The sequence below is a fragment of the Ahaetulla prasina genome, chromosome 3 (genome assembly GCF_028640845.1).
Source record: "Ahaetulla prasina isolate Xishuangbanna chromosome 3, ASM2864084v1, whole genome shotgun sequence".
Lineage (NCBI taxonomy): Eukaryota > Metazoa > Chordata > Lepidosauria > Squamata > Colubridae > Ahaetulla > Ahaetulla prasina.
The window spans coordinates 205689247-205712500 of NC_080541.1; the positions used below are offsets into that span (position 1 = coordinate 205689247).

A 23254-nucleotide genomic window follows, 5' to 3' on the forward strand; every position below is an offset into this window, starting at 1 on the left:
TAGAATCACATTATTTTCCTTTTTCTGAAAGCAATATTGTGCAGAATGCAGAAAATGAGTAAGAAATAATAATACTATTAATCAGTTACAGTTGTTGATTGGGAAAGGGGAAAACATTGCATAGGAATAAGGAGCCAAACGGCTTTAGGAATTAGAACTACATTAAATTTTCCGAGAAAGTCGCTAAGGCTGAGAAACATTGCTAAGGCAACCTATCATCATCTGTCACAGCCATAAGCTCTGAAACCTTTGGTTCTCGGCTGGAAGCAGCCTCAGTTGGCTGTGATCTGGAACCTCAAATTGGATGGCAGCAAAGAGACCCCGAAACCTTTTGAGGCCATCTCGGGAGCTCTTCTGGTAAAGCCAAGATTGTGTGTGCGCGATCGGAGTAACAGTCCCACGCAATTAGATTTTTGCCAATCTTAGCTACAGCGATCGATGCTGAGATGCCCATTAGCTAGTAACGCGTGTCTGCATTCGGAGACTCGGGTGCCAAAAGAGAGGCGCGCGTATTGCGTGTGTGTGTTGTGTGAGTACTCTAGGGGGCACCACACACGCCCAGAGGTACTCTGATCGGCACTTTGATCTCGCTGCGCCTGGAGCTAAGCAACCATCACAGCGGACCATCCTCCTTCCTTACCCAGTCCCTCTCCAGAGCACACCGCCGCTCGCTCGAAGAGAGCTTCCCGCAGCCCTCCTCTGCTCGGGGAGGACCATGCCGGAAGGCTGGAGGCTGCTTGCGTAGTTTCCGTGTGGGCTGGAAGGGAGCGAGAAGGAAGGGGAGGCGCTATCTGAAGCGACCAGGCAGCAAGAGCCGCGGAGGCGGCGGCGGCAGCAGCAGCAGCAGCATCGGCGGCGCTCCGGGCAGCGGCTGGGACTCGCCCTGGCGTCCGAACAGCAGCGGTAGCAGCAGCGGCGGCGGTGGCGGGCGAGGGCCAGCCGAGACTTGACCCCCCTCCTCCCCGCAGTATGGAGATCGAGAAGGAGTTCCAGCGGCTGGATCAGGAGGACAGCTGGGCCGCCATCTACCAGGTGAGCGAGGTGGGAGCAATGCACCGGGACCTGCCCGGCACGGAGCGAACCGCGGCTGCTTCTTTGTCCGCTGGTCCAGCAGCAGCTCCTTTTTCCCCCTCCCCGCCTCCTCCCCAGGGACTCGGCACTCGCTCGTAGCACAAAGCTCTCGCCTTTTACCTCTCCTTTAATCGCGTCCCAACTCCGATCCGGGCTCTCATTTATTTTAATTTTTTTCCGCGCGCGGCTTGGCACGGCTCCCTCCGACATCCAAGGCTGGGACAAGGGGTCCATTCCTTGCATCCCTCGCCCAACTCCCTTTGGAATGACCCCGTTCCCGGCATGTAAAGCTTGCCGGGGAGAGGATGACTTGCATTGTGCGCGCCTTGGAGTTGGTGTGTGTGTGTGTGTACACTCCCCCCCCCCCAAGACAAGAGGCAGACGAAGATTGAATCATGATCAAATGAAGTAAAGAAAACCACGTTGATTTCTTAATACAGACGGGCGCTCTGCTAAAAGAAAGGAAGGAGCGGATCTGTAGGCCATCCCTAATGGAAACTAAAGATGTTCGCTTTTATCTTTTGTCTACCCCTTGGTCCCTTCACTGCCCACTCTGCTCCCCCGGTTTTCCGGGGTGTGCCCCCCCTCCCTCTATGAGGTGTCCGGAGGGAGGGAAATCAGCTGACTCTTGAAGATAGGCTTGCTTGCCATCTGCCTGGGGCAACTCCTCCATTAGGGCATCTCTAATTAAGAGTCTTTTGCGCAGTGCCCTGGAGCAGTTATATGAAGGGTCCATGTCCTTGTCCCTGTTTGTCCTGGAAGCCAATAAGGCTAATTATTTCTCCCACGCACTTTTTTTTTTTTGGTGGGGAAGCAAAAACCTGATCCCCTTGTAGACTTCTGTTCCCCAGAGTTAGGACTTATAATCTCTAGCTGATTTGTTGTCTACCAAGGATGGCAGCTGCTGCTTACAAGTTGTGATCTCTTATAGATACTCACCTTTTCCCCCCCCCCCTTCCCATAATACACGTGTTGCCTGGACAGTGTGGAAATGATGTCTAAATGTGGTTGTTTATTTGTTTATTTATTTATTTCCCCAACGTGGAGATGTTTTCTGACAGGCTTTCATGAAAAGTGAAAGTATTTTTTTTCTTTGTTTCTGGTAGTTTTTGCAATTTGACCTTAATTAGGAAATGTTGACTTTTTTTTTTTTTTTTTTTTTTTTACATTTATACCCCGCCCTTCTCCGAAGACTCAGGGCGGCTTACAATGTATAGGGCAATAGTCTCATTCTATTTGTATATATTTACAAAGTCAACTTATTGCCCCCCCAACAATCTGGGTCCTCATTTTACCTACCTTATAAAGGATGGAAGGCTGAGTCAACCTTGGGCCGGGCTCGAACCTGCAGTAATTGCAGGCTTTGTGTTCTTAATAACAGGCCTTACCAGGCAGAGCTAAACCGGACTTCTGAACCATACACAGAAACGATGTGACTTGGATAAGCTGGGATAAGTTATAATTTTGCTTGTTTTTGAATGGCATCTGACAAGTTGCATGGAATAGAAGAAAGGCCCCTTCAATAGATCTTTGGATTAAGAGTGAACACTTGTGTCCCATAGATTAGAAAAGTTCAATACATTTAATGCAGTGCTGTCAATTTAGCAAGTTAACATTGTTTTATCTTTCATTGTGTCTACCACCCAAAGTCACTTTTGTTGAGATGGCTGGCTATATAAATTTGATAAATAAATAGAAATAAAAAATATTTTAAAATGGACAAGAAAATCTAATGGCTATATTGTTTTTTGGGGTGAAAGTCTTAAAAAAGGACCTGGTTTTATTATGTTGAGCTTAGATGGTACTTACTCTTATTATTATGGTTCGTCGGACAGACAACCACATGTTTGAATTGGATTTGGCATTTTTATCCACCTATCTAGTCCTTCCCAAAGTTGTCTGATGTTATTATTTTATTATCTTTGTGTGGATGTACCTGTTAAGGGCCAATATTTGACTGCTTGGGGATTTTGGTGTATCAATAATAAATTTCTACAGAAGGGATGTTCTCCCCGACTCTATAAAAGGAACCTCCTTTTATCATGGAGGTTTTTTTTAAGATCTGTTTTAATGACTATTGATGGTATTTTAGTTCATATGTTGCCAGGCTAAATCAATATGTGAAATTAGTCTGAGCCAATATTCTCCCTATAGAGGAGATGAATGAATTTATTCCTTGCCGTGGGGTTTTGGAGACTGGAAAAGTTGCCTAAGCAATTTATTTTTCCTTATGATCATGTTAGGAAATATTGAAAAAGATCTTCTGTAAGGCTTGGTGAAATAATACTGCATACATCATCAAATTACAAATTAAGCATGCCATCCTAGGCATTTGCAAAACTGCTGATTTCAGTAGAGTTTGATTGATAGTTTTCAGAGCTGGGTATATCCACTGAACAAAAAGATCTTAAATTGTGTGTAGGGTGTTTTTTTGGGGGGAGGAGGGGGAATGCTCTTTAGTATGCTATGCATTATTGAAAGTTGGAGTAACAGGATATTTGCTAATCTGGTCTTGAAATGTCAGTGACTAAGGTGGCTTAGCAGTTGTTTCTTAATTTTGTTCTCTTACTGTATCTGTACCAAATTTGGCTGAAAATCTCTACTGTATCAGCGAAACATAAGAAATTAGGTCAAGGTGGTTGCTCTGTTCCTGGAATTTTTACACTATGTGCTTTGCATAATATCACTCCTTAATGTGCTAGCAAGCTGCAGTACTCACTTTTTTTTTTTTACTAAAAGCATAGTAGAGAAATCTTGGAGGGCTGCAATTCTTGCAAATGCTTGAAAAGCATGTATATTTGTTCTAGCATGGACATTTTGAATTTGGGTCAGGAATAAAAATTAGGTCTTTTCTAGCCTTTGACGAATATGGCTGAATATTTTCTCTGTGAATCCCACCTGGGCCAGGTTCACGGTGGCCCAAGCATTGCAAGTTGTATAGTCTTGTTTTATTTCCTTTCATTCCATCAACTACTATCTTGCAGGGAGTACTTGGGTAGAAACATCAGCAATCCTATTTACTGTAGTTTTCCCTTTCCCATCTATTGAGCTGTGAGTCTTCTGCATTTCCTGATATTTAATTATAAGGCTATGTCGCTTAGAGATCAGAGGTGGGTTCCAGCAGGTTCGGACCAATTCTGGAGAACCGGTAGCGGAAATTTTGAGTAGTTTGGAGAACCGGTAGTAAAAATTCTGACTGGCCCCTCCCCCATCTATTCTCTCTCTCCCAAATCCCAGCTGATCAGGAGGAAATGGGGATTTTGCAGTAACCTTCCCCTGGAGTGGGGAGGGAATGGAGATTTTACAGTATCCTTCCCCTGCCACGCCCACAGAACCGGTAGTAAAAAAAAATTGAATCCCACCACTGTTAGACATGTCCCTGTTCTCCTATTATGATCACTCTTCCTTTATTAATCTGTTTACATAAAACTGCTTTTTCTCACGAAGCCGTAGTACACCTAATCACAGTGCACGCTTCATAACAAAAGGCTTCCTTTCTCTAGTTTAGATGAGCTCAAGGCATAGCCTTTTTGGTCTCTTTGCCTTGAAAGAAGTCCACATAAAAGCAGTGAGTTGTTTTTCTTGTTGGACTTCTACAATACCTGCAAGGCTCTGTTCCTCTTTTCCAAGTGGCAAATTAGCTTGGATGTGGCAGGTAGCTACTAATTTAGTTTTTCAATGGGAGTGGATGAATTTGTGAGGGGGTCAGAGCATTAAGGACTGCCAACCGGGATTATTACTTTCTCTTAGCTAGATAAAGTGTTTTAAAAACTCTCTGCCAGGGAGCAAAAAGGGAAGAACAGTTTTGTAATTTCTGGTTTGACAAAGACAAAGCAAGTCTTCAGCCTCAAAATAATTTTATCTGATCAGTGAGCTCTCTTGGCAATGTGAAAACCCAAGTCTTTGGAGAAAGCTCAATTGCTGTGAAAAGTAGAAAGGAGGAGAAGTGGATGGCCAACAGCATAGTGAATAATTACAGAGAATCCTGAATTTACGACCATAATTGGGACCAACATCTCTGTTGCTAAACAAGGTGGTTGTTAATAGTCACACCTATTAATTTTTTTTTGCTATGGTTGTTAAGCAAATCACTCAGTTAAATGAAGAAGGATACTGCAACTGTCATAAATACATGCGAGTTGCCGAGCTCCCGATTTTGATCACATGACCATATGGGAGTACTCTATTTTGATCACATGACCATATGAATGCTGTGATAGTTGTAAATGTGAGGGCTGGTAAGTCACCTTACAATGGCACCTGTTCAGTGCCATTGTAACTTCAAACAGTCACTAAATGAAGTGGCATAAGTATACAAATTATGTTAGAAAAGATTAGGGATAGATCATCATGGAGAAAATCTATGTGACGATAAGGAGTCAAAAATGCCTTAATGGCACATTATCTATCTAGTTTTGAGTAACTTATTGAGCTCTTGATGGTAGAACAACATAGTAATAAGCCATTTTTCTAGTATAACTTGTATGAGAAACATTTATTTGCCTTATTTATTTCTTTATAGTATTGATAGATTTCCCCAATTAATTAAGTTACTGAGTGATGTACAACAAAACAAAAATAAAATAAAAGGAAGCTATCAAATTAATTGAAAATAATATATAATACAATTACAGGTTGTCCTTGCATTATGACAATTGAGCCCAAAATTTCTGTTGCTGAGCGAGACAGTAAAGTGAGTTTTCCCCATTTTATGACCTTTCTTGCCACAGTTATTAATTGAATTACATAGTTGTTAAATGAATTTGGCTTCTGCATTGATTTTGCTTGTCAGAAGGTCGCAAAAGGGGATTCCATGACCCCAGGATACTGTAACCGTCATACTGTAAATATGAGTCAGTTGCCAAGCATCTAAATTTCGATCACATGACCATGGAGATTTTGCAGTGGTCATAAGTGTGAAAAACAGTCATAAGTCATTTTTTTCCAGTGTAGTTGTAACTTTGAACAATCACTAAATTGTAAGTCAAGGACTTCCTGTACATAAAGAGTTAGATGCCTACAACCAACTGGGACCAATGGCAAATGCTTAGTAAAATACAGAGGGGGAAGGGATTCAATTTACGTCTAAGGAACGTGTATTCCACAACATAGGGTCTATTATTAAGAAAATTTACAATCTAAGCTGCCTGCTATATACTACTTACTACTATACTACCCTACTACTGGGTAGGGTGAGGACTCTTTCAACAGGCCCTCACTAGAGTTTCAGATCAGATAGGAAGATTTGATTTTTGGCAATGCAGAACCTGATGTATCCTGGTTGCTTTTCTGCCTTGATCACAATTAAACAAGACCTGTTTGCCTTTATATATAAGCATTTTTTAATCAAATTTGTTCCAGGTGTGGAGCACATTTGTAATTTCAGTCTGTGTGAATATGTGTTTGCTAATGACATTTTTCTTCTTACGCAGATAATTATCATCTTACCACCTCTATCTCCAAGGCCTAGATTTAATTAAAATAAAGGCTGAATTGCTTGTCATAAAGCTTTTAGTCTTAATATTGCAGAATATTTTCTAAAAGTAGCTTCGCAAAAGTTTGCAAATGAAACCATTGGTCATATATGTTTATGTGTAAATTTGACATAAAGCAACAGTTGTGGGCAGTTGTGAATGCATTCACAAATGTTTCAAATCTGTATTTTTGCCAGTGAGTCTTTTCAAATATATGTTTGTGGATGCTATTTTTTTGTTCCCCAAAAATGAAGGGAAGGTAACACATTGGTTGTCAAAATTGAATCTGTTTCCAAGACACCCTTTTGGTAGCTCAACCTCTCCTCCCAATCTTAACACTGAATTGGGCAGCAAATTATACTGGCAGCACAATTTCCTACTGATTTTCAGCAGGAAGTAAATTAAAAAAGCTTAAATGACCCTATAAAATGTAAACACATCCCATAATAGGAAAGAAATCCCCACTACCTCCCCCCCCCCATGGTGGTGTGAAGTGGCTGAAAAAGAAAATGAATGTTGTATAGTGCTGCTAAGTCACACTACCGCTGAGCTACAAACCTAGCTAATTGCTGCTTACTCAGCAAAGCATGGTCAAACAAGCATGTGTGTATTATAATACATGAAGAAAGTCAAACATTTTTCATTATACAAAAGTTTTTTTGACCCAGCAACGATACTATTGGAATTAAAATCCAGTCTGGTTCCAAGCCGGGAGAAAAAAACCCACTGGAAATAAAATGGAGGCTGGCTACAAGAAAAGAAGGTCTCTGTTATTTGGTTTTCCAGAAACTTCAGTTACAGTAGCATGTTTCTGGGGTGGCTGACAAAATGGTTGAGTGAGTGGATGGACTTTTATAGGGTTCTAGGGTTTGGTGATTGAGATGCTCCAGGGCATTGTGCAATGTACTGAGCCGTGTGTCTTATTGCTATTCTAATAGTGATGGGTACATCCTATTAGAGTCCTAAAGGTTATGTCCTGTCCTTAGAATTTGGGTGGGGGAATGTAAATTCTTAATCCCATCAGCTTCAGCCTTCTGTGGGAGCTTGTGGCTGAAGGCGTTTTGTTTAGTAATAGATTGGATCAGTCTTTCTGAATGGATACCAAATCTCCATTCCAAAACATCAGTCTCTTCTGTTTGAGGCTGTGTTTGAGGATGCCAGGAAGACTGAGGCTGATTTTTGCTTTTAAGAACAAGTTTCTCCATTTCTCCTTTGGGGAAATATACTATCCTGCTGCTTTTTTAATATTAAGAATAAAGACTTTATTCTTTATTTTAAGATTTTAATCTGGGGAGGCGGGGGGGGGCTTCCTACAATACTTAACTTGTCACATATTACTAGCTGAAAGTTTGTGAACCAGCACCAAGAACAAGCTGTAATTTTGTAGAAACATATGGTCTACCTACTTCCTTATTTTTAGTTTAGAAATGTAGGCTTCGGTTTCTTACTAGGAAATTTTCAACTGCTCCCCTTCCTCGTGCCATTGCCTCTGAAAAGGTTAGAAGACTGAGGAAAGATAAAAAATGGTGAGCAAGCAGCTTTCTAAGATCACTGAATGCATTCAGATGGGTTATGAAAACTTTTGAGAGGCTTCTATAGAATTGAATGACATATGAAGTGGTTTATTTTTTAAAAAAATCTTAGTAAAAGATGAGAACCAGTCTAGCATAGTGGCTAAGATACCCCGTCAGAGTTTGGTGGGAGATTTGAGGCCAGCCACCCTTTCAGAGTAACACCTCATAGGAATTGTTGTTTGAGGGAATAAAAGTAGGCGAGGTCACCATGAAAGTGGTTTTGAACTGTCAGAAGAAAGCCAGGTTTTAAATTTAATTTTTTTATTATTATTATTATCTTTTATTCATTAAACATGAAACTCAGTCAACTGAACATTCAAAAAGGCATCACAAATACCATTGACTGGTGCTAATGGTTGATGCAGGTTGCTGCCAGTGTCCTAGGTATCAACCAAGTACCTTCTTAAGATGTACAGTGTTCCAAGTACCGCAGTTTTTTGCAGTTCCACTGGTGTTATTGCAGGAAGTTGCAATTTGTTGATGTCTCTTATAAAATTATTGGACATGGTACCAAGTGCCCCGATGACAATGGGTATCACTGTTACATGTTACATGTTGTTGTTGTTGTTGTTGTTGTTGTTGTTGTTGTTGTTGTTGTTATTATTATTATTATTTACTTTATTCATTAAACATGAAACTCAGTCAACTGAACATTCAAAAATGCATCACAAATACCATTGACTGGTGTTAATGGTTGATAAGGGTTGCTGCCAGAAAATTATTTTTTTTATTATTATACAAAATGACAGTATACATAGCAAACGAGATAACTATGATGGATTTCGTATCACAAATAACTAGTCAAACACTTCCCAAGCGTTTAGGACTGCTGATGTATTATTTGCTGATGTATTGGCAAATTATGTGAGCAGATCCCAGTAAGGTAGCATTCTGCAGCTGACCAATGGTGATCTTGTCAGTGCCAATTTACCATTATTATTACTATTACTATTATTATTATATTATTATTCCTTTTGGAAAGTTGATTTTAGCAGCTTCGGGAGGAAGTACTTGATTAAATTGGAAAGCAAAAATTAGGCTAGTAGGCTTTCTCTAAAGAGCATTCTCTATTTGGGAACAATCTGAGAAAGCATTTATGCATACCTTCCTTTGGAGAATTTGGAAAAGACTTACAATGAAATTGCATCAAAAAAAGGTCACAGGAAATAATCAGAATGAACAGATCTTATGCCAAGAAACACTGCTTTGCTAAAGAGTCCATGTGAAAACCATGAATGAGTTTCTCCAGGACACTGACCATAAAATTATTAGTTTGATTTTGGTTTAGCTGAGTATGAGTACTGAGTATTATTTGGGCTTTATGAAACTCAGTTTAGGAGGTACCTCATTGGTTTGGTATTGGTTTGTGAATGGATATATCCTTTATGGCAATCAGTTTTTGAGCAGACAAGCTATAATGTAATTATAGGTTTGTCTTATTCAAAAACTTGGAATTTGGGGGGGATGAGCAATACCCCTAAATATATTTGGAATCAGTGATTCTAAATATATCTACCTAGTGGTGGTATTCAAATAAGTGGTTCTCTGGCCTAATGACTGGCTGGGTGGGCGTGGCCATGATGGGCATGTCCAGGGGGTATGACAGGCAACACTTGGCCTCCTACACCCTCCTGGGAGCAAAAATGGGCTGCTGGGGGGGATGTGCTACATTCCTTTGCACCTTGTTTTAGGCCTAGTAGGCTTCCCTGCAGCCTCCTGGGAGCAAAAACAGGCTGTGAGGGGGGCACACCGCACCCCTGCACCCTGTTTTGGGCCTAGTAGGCCACCCTGCACTTACCTGGGAGCCAAAATGGGGCACGTGGAGACTCCTGGAAGGGGCGGGTGGAGCCAGACAGTAATTTAACTACCAGTTCGGGCTGAATCGCCCGAACCGGCTGAATCCCACCACTGTACCTGCTTAAAAGATTTGCTTTTCCTGCTCTAGTGGCTGTCATTTGAACAACAGAATCATTCTTCAGAAATGGTGCTTATAGCATATAAAAGCAATTCGATTTTTTCCCCTTCTAATTTTATGAACTTTGGAGATACAAGTAGTTCTCAGTTTATGACTATCATGGAGCTGGAACCTCTATCATAAGTCATAACAGTTATAAATTGAGGCACCCATATGACTGAATCCAATTGAACAACTTTTTTTGCAGTGGTCGTTATGCAAACACTGCTATTTGTGAATCAGTGTGAACACTTTTTGTTCATTGCCAGCAAATAATGCTACAAATCAGGGATAGGAAAACTATGGCCCCTTTATGACCTGTGGACTTCAACTCCCAGAATTCCTGAGCTAGAATGGCTGACTCAAGAATTCTGTGAGCTGAAGTCCACAAGTCATACAGGGGCCATAGTTCCCCCACTCCTGCTGTAAATCATGATCATGTGCAGAACCTTGCAAATAGCAGTCAAGGTGAGCTGGTTGCCAAATGCCTGAAATGTAGTCATGTGACTCTAGGGCAGGGGTGTCCAAACTTGGTCCCTTTAAGACTTGTGGACTTCAACTCCCAGAGTCCCTCAGCCAGCAAAGCTGGCTGAGGAACTCTGGGAGTTGAAGTCCACAAGTCTTAAAGGGACCAAGTTTGGACACCCCTGCTCTAGGGGGAATGTGTACAGGCATCAGAATTACGGAGCCAGATCATAAGTACAGGTAGTCCTCGACTTACGATCACAATTGAGCCCAAAATTTCTGTTGCTAAGCGAGACAGTTGTTAAGTGAATTTCGCTCCATTTTATGACTTTCCTTGCCATAGTTTTTAAATGAATCCCTGCAGATTTTAAGTTAAGTAGCATGGTTGTTAAGTGAATCTGGCTTCCCCATTGACTTTGCTTGTCAGAAGGTCACAAAAGGGGATCACATGACCCTGGGACACTTCAATAGTCATAAACATGAGTTAGTTTGAATTTTGAACATGTGACCCACGGGGATGTTGCAATGGTCAGAAGTGTGAAAAATGGTCATAAGTCACTTTTTTCAGTATTGTTGTAACTTTGAACAGTCACTGAATGAACTATTGTAAGTCAAGGACTATTTGTATTTTATCGGGGGTTATTGTAACTTCCACTTGTTAAGCAAAGAATACCTATAGTTGATTATGAAAAAAAATGTTTGGCTTTAATTTTATCTTGTTCTAGTAAAGTTCACCTGAATTTTAATGATGCAATCTAACAAAATTTTAGCACAAGGGGCAACAACAAAAAATATGAAAGAGCAAAGGATTTTTTTTTCTAAAAAGAATGAAATATTCTGAGTTTGACTTACTTTATCATACATAGTGTGACAGGGATGGCTGTGACAGGGAGTTCTTGTTGGAAGAACTTTGGCATTTGGGTACCAGATGGTTTGCCACAAATTCTTCAGGGCATAAGAGTTTGGGAAGGATGCCCAGGACAAAGGCAAAGAATACAATCTGTTTCATAGCTTGTATCAACATCTCAGAAAATGTTCTAATAATTCACTGTTTCTCTGGAACTAAATGGGTAAAATTCTCAGAAAAACAGATGACACAGGTAATGCTCAACTTATTATGGTTGTAAGTCAAGGACTACCTGTATAGCAAACTTTTACCTCCGCCATGCTAGGTTCAGACTGCAAATGAAAATTCTTATGGATAAAGTTTTTCTACAACCTGTGCATTTGAGACTTTATACGGAAAACTAATATGTATCAGGTACAAAGGATTGTACAAATTGTACAAAGGGACGCGGTGGCTCAGGGGCTAGGACGTTGAGCTTGTCGATCAAAAGGTCGGCAGCTTGGCAGTTCGAATCCCTAGTGCTGCCGTGTAACGGAGTGAGCTCCCATTACTTGTCCCAGCTTCTGCCAACCTAGCAGTTTCGAAAGCACGTAAAAATGCAAGTAGAAAAAATAGGGCCCACCTTTGGTGGGAAGGTAACAGCGTTCCATGCGCATTTGGCGTTGAGTCATGCCGGCCACATGACCACGGAGACGTCTTTGGACGGTGCTGGCTCTTCGGCTTTGAAACGGAGATGAGCACCGTCCCCTAGAGTCGGCAACAACTAGCACATATGTGCGAGGGGAACCTTTACCTTTAACTTACAAAGGATTAAGTTGTACCACAGAAGATTTTTTTCAAGCCTATACAGAAGAATCTAGACAACTAATTGTCAGCACAAAATTAGCGCTAGACAAGGGTCAATAAAATTGGGGGTGGGGGCTTTGATCGTTTGTGGCAATGTAAGGACTCTAACGCCGCCGCCCATGCCTGCCACTCCAAAATGGCGACTGCTTCTGGGATGGTGTCATATGGCCTCTGTACGATATACAGAGGCCCAAGGGTGGTTTGGCTGGGTCTCCTTGCGGAGCCTGATCTTTTTTCTTAGAATGTGATCTCTCCTTCCTGAGAACCTGCAGCATTACAAAATCCATTCTCCTGAATGGGCATCTGGCAAAAGAAAAAGTAGCAAGTTGTGGTCATGTGACCAAAGAATGCTGCACAACCAGTTGTAAATGTGAGCAGTTGCCAAGTGCCCAAAATACGGGGTGGTAGGGAATATTTTATGACAGCTGGAAGTGCTTTATGAGGCCATAAAGCACCCTTTCTGAGGTGATCAAAACTCCAAATGACCAGTTGTAAGCCAAGGACTGTCTGTACATACAAAATCAAATAAAGGATGAAACTGCAGTGATGATCATTACGTTAAATAAGAAGGTTCTATATATAATAGTTAGCAAGGAAAAATATTGGTGTGCATTTTGGTGGTAGATAAATAGCTAAATGATTTTGGGCGAAAGCTGGCAGTTGGACAACAATTTTTATAATTTCAAAACCGTATATTACATATAGAGAATTGTCTGTTAATTGGCAGCTAGAATAAGCAATATTCCCAGGAGGAAAGAAATAGATCTAATATATAAACCAGGCAATTTTTAAATTGGGTTCAGTTTATACGATATTAGTTATAATTTGTGATATTGGACATTTAAGTGACACTTTGCCTCTTGTGAATTTCAAAAGTTTGTATTGGCAAACAGTTTCGCAAATAGAAGTTTGGTGGAGGGTCTTTTTTTGTGTGTGTTGGAATTTGCAATTTTCTAATATTGTTTTAATATTATTGTTTAAAACATTTAAAACCATTAAAGGCTTTAACAATGAACTGGGCAAGATGCAAAGGTAAAAGAATGTATCTTCAAACATTATCCTGCATGTGCTATGTGTGTTATGTTGCTCATATCTATTTTAACTTTTGATGTCACTGTTTAAATATACTAAACCTCATTACAGTTTAGCATAACATATACTCTGTAGAAAGATAATGTGATATATTCTACAGAAAAAGGTTTGGCTGGATAGTTCGGATGAATTATATTGGTACAAAAAGTCCTGCAACAGTAGGAGTTGGTTTTTTTAAAAACAGATTTTCTAGAAGATTAAAGGCTTACAAATTATGCTATTGTAATTTTGTTTCTCATGGTCACAATTTTCTACTGACCTTGAATAATGGGTAGCGAAATGGATGTATTTTTCAACTGGAGGCCAATAGTATTTTGTAGAATGTGTTGATTGGAAAGTTTCATTTCAAAAACCTTAAGAAAAATCGTATGAACGAGGAGGAGGTTTGGCACCTATTAATTTTGAAAGTCACTCTAATCTGCCAGGTTGTTTTCCACTGTGTTAATTTGAATGGGTTCTTATTTTTAAAATGAATTCATCATTTTTGCTCAAAGCTAGGGTGACTCATCATCTCCAAACCGAAAGGCCACATGCAAATTTGTTCCTGAATATTACAAAATGCAGAGAAGTATTAAAAAAAAAAAACCTAGGTCCTTTAGCCAAAATGTTTTGGGATTACAAAAACTCTTATTGAGATTCTTAAGAAAATAAGTGATTGTGTGGCCAAATGGCATAGCCATAACGTTCTCAAACCAGAGGACATTATTTAAAGTAAAACAGGTATGTTTTCCGTATCTTATTATTAAATATAAAGTACGGGTTTGGATTTTTAAAATTGTATACACCAGAGGTTCCCAATCTTTTTCGCCCGCGGCTCCCCTGGAAATCCGACCTGCAACTGCGCATGCGCACCAGACGCGCCCGCGGCTCCCCCGGAAATCCGACCTGCAACTGCGCATGCGCACCAGACCCCCCAGAAATGGCGCATCAGCGCCGGACCCAGCGGGCGCAGATATTCCGCGGCGCCCCCATGACGATAGCGCGGCTCCCTGGGGAGCCGCGGCTCACAGTTTGGGAATCACTGGTATACACAATTTTGCATGCATACACAAGCTATTTTGTCTGGAGTTTACATAAGATAATTAGTAAATGAATAGGATTGTCTTTGGATATGGATTAAAGCAGGGGTCACCAAACTTTTGGACCTCAGGGACCACTAAATTCATAATTTTAAATCCTATGGGCCACTAACATTTTTTTAAAAAGATAAAAAAATACTTTATAAAGTATTACTGCAATATAAAAAATGCAAATAATTTTTCTCCAGACCACCAAAATTTTCTCGTGGACTATCAGTGGTCCACAGGCCACCAGTTGGTGACAACTGGATTAGAGAACAACTAACTGAAGGACTTGAAGTTAGTGAATAATTGGATATAATGATCTTGTAATACAGAAATAGTTTTTTTAAAAAAATCCTTTCCATATGAATGGGAAGAAGGGAATCACTCGATTCTGGTATTCTGCGTGGAATTATTGGCTCAGAGATTTTAGCTATTGCTCGCAATGTCCATGTAGTACAGGTGGTTCTTGATTTATGACCATAATTGAGCCTCGAATTATGACTGAACCAAATTCAGCTAATGAGCTTTCATGCCTAAGACAGGACTAGCCTGTTTCTAGCCTGATGCCTTAACCACTAGATCAAGCTGGCTGTGTCTTTTTTTCAAAACAAACAAACCACAAATTTCTACAGTAACCCTTAAAAAAACAACAGCCCAACCACCAGAAGCAGAGAAAATAGCTCCATCTACTTTGTATCAGTGCCTTACCAATTGTGAGGGATGAGCATTTCAACTGAACAAGGGTTCATAAATTCATAGCACATAGAATAATAGAGATGAAAGGGACCTTGGAGGTCTTCTAGTCCAACCCCCTGCTCAAGCAGGAGACACTATACCAGGGGTGTCAAACTCAAGGCCTGGGGGCTGGATCCAGCCCTCAGGGTGCTTAGATCTGGCCTGCGGGACTGCCCTGGAAACAGCAAAGGAACAGGCCACGGTGCCTCTGCTTGTAAAGGGTTGCAGGAGGCTGTCCCGGCAAAAAACAAAACAAAAAACCACACACACACACACACACACACACCAAGCTCCGTTTCACTGGCAGAGGGCTAGAAAAACTAAAGCTAAAAACAAAACAAAAGGAGAATTGTTTCCCCTTTTGTATTTGAGCATGCAAAAAGGGACAGGAAAGGAGAAAGGAAAGAAAAAGAAAAATAAGAGATGGGAAGAGAGCAAGGAAGGAAAAAAAGGAAAGAGGGGAAGGAAGAAGAAAGGAGAATGAAGAGGGAGGGAGGGAGGGAGGGAGGGAGGGAGGGAGGGAAGGAAGGAAGGAAGGATATTATAATGAGAGTGAGGGAAGGTCTTAGCACTTGGCCATCACAGATGCCCCTGACACAAGTTATGTTGAGCTGACCGTGCCTAACATGGTCACGCCTACCCCAGCCCTCCAAGGTCAAACACAACCTTGATGCAGCCCTCAATGAAATCAAGTTTGACACCCCTGCTCTATACCATTTCAGACAAATGCTTGTCAAGTCTCTTTCTGAAAGCTTCCAGTGACGGAGATTGTCACAAGGGCCTTTGTTTTACTTTGATCCAAAAGTCTTTAATCAAAAGGAAGAGAACAAAGAGTATCACAATATACCATCAAACTAAGAATAGTGAAATAAAAGAATTACTATAAAACAGGGCTACTTCTTTTACCATGTAACTTTGGCATTTTTCTGTGTATCATTTTTCATTAACGGGAACACTAGCACTTGGTTTGATGCTTGTTGAATAACAATATAAAACTCTTGAACCTAATCATCTGAAACTTGGCAGAATTTATTCCCTCAGGAGAAGCAACTGTGCTTGAAATGTATTTACAATGTGGTACAGAAATTAAAATTATACTGGCAAGACTCTGCTTAGAGGACAAAGTGTTAAAATTAATCAAATCGTAGTTTATTTATGGTGGTAGAACAGCATTCTGTATGTAAAAATATGTAATAAAATTAACATTAAAATACTTAATTGCTTTCCAATGTGGAAAACAGTTTATCAAATCTTATTATATCCAAAGTAGGTTACTCATGATGAAATAGTATTTTGCTCCCTAAATTGTCCATCAATTGACATGTTCCATCCTTGCCCCAAAGGCTATAATTCCTGAAAATTTAGCTCAATTTCAAATTACTTTTTATAGAAAGCAGACTATCCCACAGGAAAAAAAAAACCAATTGTTACTTGGTAATTTCCAGGTTTAATTAATGGGGAAGCTTGGAGGTTTGGGATTTTGACTCAACTTTTCCTGCCTTGCTGTTTCCATCATCACCAGGGCTAGAATTGTTCAAAATCTTTGGGCTCTGGAGCCAGAATTCAAAGGGGGGTGGGGGGCGGAAGAAGGCAGGAAGACGTGTCTATTAGCAAATCTTAGCAGCAATGGGAGATACTTTTGTGTAGCTTATTTATTTATTTTATTTATTTATTTATTTTGTCACAACAATGTATGTAACTGTCATACAGAAAGGTTATATAGTATATAAAGGTATAAGCATATATATATATATATATATATATATATATATATATATATATATATATATATATATATATACCGTATATACTCGAATATAAGCCGATCCGAGTATAAGCCGAGGTCCCCAATTTTACCCCAAAACTGGGGTAAACTGGGGACCCGAGTATAAGCCGAGGGTGGAATGAGGCACCCACGGTTGGGGAAACCCTCCTCCCTCAGCTGAGAAGGCTGGCGGCCCCGCCCGCCTCTCACTGCACCGCAGGGCTTCCGTCCGTAAAATGTGAAAAAGAAAAAAACTCGAGTATAAGCCGTATATACTCGAGTATAAGCGAGGGCTTAAAAAAAAAACTCGAGTATAAGCCGTATAGACCCGAGTATAAGCCGAGGGGACGTTTTTCAGCACAAAAAACGTGCTGAAAAACTCGGCTTATACTCGAGTATATACGGTATATATATATGAAAAAGAAAAGAAAAACAATAGGACAGGAACGGTAGGCACATTTGTGTGCTTATGCACGCCCCTTATGGTCCTCTTAGGAATGGGGTGAGGTCAATAGTAGAAAGTTTTTGGTTAACGCTTTTAGGATTATGAGAAGAGACCACAGAGTCAGGTAAAGTATTCCAAGCACTGATGATTCTGTTACAGAAGTCATATTTTCTGCAATCTAGATTAAAGCGGTTGACATTAAGTTTAAATTTATTGGTTGCTCTTGTATTATTGCAATTAAAGCTGAAGTAGCCTTTGACAGGAAGGACATTACAATAGATGATTCTATGAGTTAAACTTAGGTCTTGTCGAAGGCGACGGAGTTCCAAGTTTTCCAAGCCCAGGATTTCAAGTCTAGTGGGATAAGGTATTTTGTTGTTTACAGAGGAATGGAGAACTCTTCTTGTAAAATATTTCTGGACACGTTCAATTGTATTGATGTCGGAGATATGGTGAGGGTTCCAAACAGGTGAGCTGTATTCTAGAATTGGTCTAGCAAATGTTTTATATGCTCTGGTTAGTAGTGTAGTGTTTTTGGAAAAGAAGCTACGCAAGATTAGATTTACAACTCTTAGAGCCTTTTTTGCTATGTATTTGCAGTGGGCTTTGGCACTTAGATCATTTGACATGAAAACTCCAAGGTCTTTATGGGGGTCATCTGTAAGGTAATGTCCATCAAGCAAGTACTTAGTGTTTGGGTTCTTTTTTCCTATATGTAAGACTGAGCATTTGCTGGTTGAGATTTGGAGTTGCCAAGTTTTAGACCAAGCGGTTAGATGATCAAGGTCTTTTTGAATGATAGATGTATTATCAGTGGTGTTAAATAGTTTGACATCGTCAGCAAAGAGAACACAATTACTTGAGATATGGTCACAAAGATCATTAATGTATAGTATGAAGAGTGTTGGTCCAAGGACGCTGCCTTGAGGAACGCCACTCTTGACAGGAACAGGATTTGATAGAGCATTGCCAATTTTGACCACTTGTTGTCTGTTAGACAGAAAAGCAGATATCCATTTGTGAAGGGGTCCTGAAATGCCGTAGGATTTTAGTTTTAGGAGAAGTTTATCGTGTACTACTGAGTCAAAAGCTTTGCAGAAGTCTATGTAGATTGCATCTATTGTTTTGCCTTGATCAGGATTTGTACCCCATATGTTTTTACAGTGGAGAAGTTGTAAGTTGCATGATAATTTTTTCCTGAAACCAAATTGTTTATTGGAGAGTAGGTTGTTTGCTTCTAAGTGTGAGGTAATGGATTGGTTGATGATTGATTCCATGACTTTGCAGGTGATGCAGCATAGAGAGATTGGTCTATAATTTTCGACTAAGCTGGGGTCTCCTTTTTTGAAGATAGGGATGACTGTGGCCAGTGACCACAGTTTGGGAAGGGAACTGGTAGTGAAAGCTTTATCAAAGATTATGCTTAAGGGTTCTGCTATATTAGTGGAAAGTTTTTTTAAGAAGTAGGCACATAGTCCATCGGGTCCAATAGATAGCGATGGTTTTGTGTTATGAAGAGCTTTTTCAACATTTTCTTCTGTGAAGTCTATATGAGTTAAGTCATCATGTTCATTGCTGGTACGTTTGTGGAATGACGGATATGTGTCATCGCTGTTAACAAAAACTGAGCCAAAGAATATGTTGAAGAGGTTGGCTTTAACTGTTTCATCATTGCATTCTTTGTTGTTAGAATCTTTTAGTGGTGGGATGGATCTAGAGTCTTTAAGTTTATTGTTAACAAAATTATAAAAGGCACGATTGGAATTTGTGCGCAGAAGGTCCTCTTCTTGTTTGGTGTGGTAATTTGTGCATTCAGTTTTTATTTGGTTGCATATATTTCTGTATTGGTTACCACCTTTAAAGCGCTCCATGGCTTAGGACCGGGCTATCTACGGGACCGCCTACTGCCGGCTTCTATCTCCCATCGTCCGGTACGCTCCCACAGAGAGGGACTCCTCAGGGTGCCGTCAGCCAAACAGTGTCGACTGGCGGAGGAGAGGGCCTTCTGTGGGAGTCACCCTGTGGAACGAACTTCCTCAGACTTCGACAATTACCTGACCTAAGGACCTTTCATGAACTTAAAACTTATTTATTTCGTATGGCTGGACTAGCCTGATTTTTATTTTTATTGGATGGGTTTTTAAAATTTTGTTATTTTACGGGGGAGTACGTTTTTTAACATTTTTGGGCATTTGAATTAGTTTTTTAAGGGATGTTTTTAATTACTGTGTGTATTTATATTTTATCTGCCTGTTCACCGCCCTGAGTCCTTCGGGAGAAGGGCGGTATACAAATTAAAATATTATTATATTATTATTATTATTATTATGTAGCGGTTTTTGAAATTTGCTACAAAGCCTTTTTTGTTTCTTTTCCAGAGGGATTTTTTTTTATTGAAGCTTTTTTATTGATATGGGTAGTTTGCTTTTCCTGATCATGGTTGTCATTTGTGGTACATATAGTTTAATGACTCTATTGATTTCAAGTAGGAAAACTCTATAGTGGTCTTCAGCAGTTATGCAGTTTGCAAACAGATTTTGCCAGTCCAGAAATAAAAGATCGTTGTTTTTAAGGTCGTAGTTGGCTTTTTTGAAGTTGTAGATGGGGATACTATTGTTATGACGATTTGAGTATGGACGTATATTGAGACGAAAATCAATCATGCAGTGGTCACTGTTGGAAAAAGGTTCTTTAATTTGTAGTCCATAAATTGAGTTTGGGTTGTTGCAGAAGATGAGATCAAGGCAGTTGTTGAGTCTTGTATTGTTAGTTACAAGTTGTTCAAGACCTAGGTTTGTAACAGCGTTGTATAGTGTAGTATGGATTGGATCAGTTGTACATTCATTAGTTAGCTTCTGCCAGCTGCATCAGTGACAACCTGAGAGGCCCATTCTAAACAAAGAATTTTTCTTCTAGCTGAATCTAGACACAAACCTATCAAATTTGGGTTTAGAATAGTAATATTTGGGCTGAAGCCATTACAAGCTTGTTTTAATTGTAGAATGCTTTTTAATTGTTATTTTTATTATGTGTTTTTATTGTATGTCACCCAGAGTCACGTTCTGGGAGATGGGCAGCTATATAATGTGATAAATAAGCAAGCTTGGGCCAACTCTGTCAGGGTTTCTTGTGAAAATAAAATAGACGTAAAGCTAAATTAGTTCACTTATATAATTATTATTTATTTTAGTTTCATACAACTTATCCCTAAAATTTAGGTCAGTGTACAAGCAATAAATATCTCTAAATGAAGAGCAATAAAATAGTCTCCTGAATAAAATCCATAAGTTAAAGAAAATGTGAGGAAATAAATGCACATAAAAAAACCCAGTTTCCTCACCTTTCAAAACTATATGATTGGATTAGTGAATGTGATATCTGCACATGAATTTAAAATATAATTTTACTGCTCACACTCAGGAGCCCCTGCAGTTTCACCCATTGGTTCCAGAATAGGAATGGTCGATACAGCTCAGCGGATGAGAGATGATTTGGTAGATGGAGAGTAGATACCAGTTGCCATTGGCTTCCAGAGGGGATTGATTGAAGTGGGTGAAAAAGGTACAGATAGTCCTCAACTTACAACAGTTCATTTCGTGACCGTTCAAAGTTACCACAGCACTGAAAAAGTGACTTACGACCATTGTTCACACTTACGACTGTTGTAGTATCTCCATGGTCATATGATTTATATTTAGACACTTGGCAGCTGACTCACATTTATGACGGTTGCAGTGTCCTGGGGTCATGTGAATCCCCTTTTGCGGCCTTCTGACAAGCAAGGTCAATGGGGAAGCCAGATTCACTTAACAACCATGTTACTAATTTAACAACCGCAGTGATTCGCTTAACAAATGTGGCAAGAAAAGTTATAAAATGGGGCAAAAGTCACTTAACAAATTTGTCACTTAATAACATAAATTCTGGGCTCAGCTGTGGTTGTAAGTCTAGGACTACCTGTAAAAGATGGAAGAAGGAAGAAATAAGCAAGATTAATAAGAAAGAGAGGAAAGAAGCAATGCGTTTCTGGAGAAGAAAGGAAAGAGAAGAGATAAAAATATGTAAGAGAAGAGTGAGAGAAAAAAGGAGTGGATTTGGACAACGTATGAGATTATTGGAGTTTAAATAGAGGAGAGGCTGAAAGGTAACTGGAACATACTGGAAGATGTGGAAAGAAAAAGTGACGTGTAACAGATGAAGGGGAGGCTTTAAACAAAAGGGACCAATATTTCAGAGGGTCATTTTTTGCCATTATTAGGAACAGCTGAAGGCAGTCTAGAGAAATAATGCAATTGTTGTTATGGCCCTTCTAGAGAGGAACATTTCCGGAGCCATAATTTTCCAGAGATATTATGATTGCTACATGGACTGGAGCCGTGATGGTGAACCTATGGCATGTGTGCCCGAAGTGGAACACGGAGCCATGTTGGTTGGCATGTGTGGTGTCGCCCGTTGCTCTTCTGGGTTTCTGGCACACATGTGCGTGCGGTGATCAGCTGGCCTTTTTGCATGCGGCAGTGCCAGAAACTAGAAGAGCTGTCTTCCGTTTTCCTGCGTGAGCATGTGAGCCAGCCAGCTGATCATCGTGTGCGCATGCATGCCAAAAACCCAGAAGAGAAGCTGGCTGAAACCGGAAGGTTCAGTAGCTGAAACTAGAAGTTCATTTTCAGGGGTGCGCATGTGCCCTGGGGAGCGCCTCTTCCGGGTTACGGCTCAGACATGTGCACGCACACGCTATCTTTTCAGCACTTGGTGCCGAAAAGATTCGCCATCACTGGACGGATGGCTAAGTCTTGTCTAAGTTACTTTTTCCTTTGGAGATGAGAGCAAGCCAGCCATAGATGTGAACTGCTAGCTAACAGCCTTCTTCTTGGTACTTCGATGCCTCGAACAGATCCTGTTCAGGTGATAGGATCATGATTCGGTTGAAAGCTGGCTGGGAAGGTCATAAGTGGTGATCAGGCTTCAGCCATCGTAAATACATGCTGGTTACCAGGTGCTCGCATTTTGATCACATGACCGTGAGGGTGTGAGGACTGGTTGTGTCACTTTTTTTCAGTGCCATTGTAATTTTGAACAAATGGTTGTGAGCGGGGGACTTTCTTATGTTGGAAAGGAAAGAAAGACAAGTGCTTGTTAAGTATTAAAAACTGAATAAAAATATACAAAAGTAGTACATCTTCTTTGTGCACAGATTTGGGACAATGGATTAGGCTTAGATTCCTCCTAGCACAAAGTCAGGGCTGTATCAGGTGCCGCAATTGCATTTTGTCTCGTTAGCTTTCTGTTTCAAAACAGTTGCGCAGCATCTGTGTCTGTGATTAAAATACATGCTAAGTGATTTAGCAGAAGGAGATACGTGACAGGTGCATTGTAGTGTGTTTTAAAATATGAAAATAGGTTTTCCCCATCCATGCTTAAAATTGCTGAAAGCTATTTGCAAGAGATCTGATCTAAAAGAGGGGAAGCCCCTAAAACATACTGATATGGTTTAAATAATGTTTTTGGATTCCTATTTTAGAAGGTGTTTAAAAAATTGGCATTGAATTTACGTCAAATTTGGGCTTGTACAGCTGTAGTGTGTCTACCATACAAGATTTGAAGTTTATTTTTTTGTTTTGAGGAAACCAAATGTACTAATACACATTAGTGAAACAAGCCCACTTCAAATTGAATAATTATATTGTTGTACTAACTTACTGATGGCCAAATATTTGCTATATAGGACATACTGTATTTAAAGTTTTTTGAGGGAACAAAAGCTAGAATGACTCAATAGATGCACATCATACATGGATAAAACCAGAATTTTCTCTTCCTCCTGGGATTTGCAAGTTTGATGTGTGTGGGGTATGTTATTTGCTTATCTAAACAATATTAAACTAGTGTTTTGGGGGGGTTATGCTGCAAATTGTGTGTATT

At 40.1% G+C, this 23254-nt stretch overlaps 1 protein-coding gene across 1 annotated transcript in view; it reads left to right on the top strand.

Moving 5' to 3' along the window:
• Nucleotides 1-806: 806 nt before the first annotated feature.
• The window catches only part of PTPN1 (protein tyrosine phosphatase non-receptor type 1), a 108112-nt gene continuing 85664 nt past the window's right edge, over nucleotides 807-23254 (top strand). Inside the window, exon 1 of the mRNA XM_058175048.1 lies at nucleotides 807-1032. Within this exon, the coding sequence (XP_058031031.1) occupies nucleotides 970-1032 (63 nt within the window). The 5' untranslated portion in view covers nucleotides 807-969. The remainder of the gene's footprint in view (nucleotides 1033-23254) is intronic.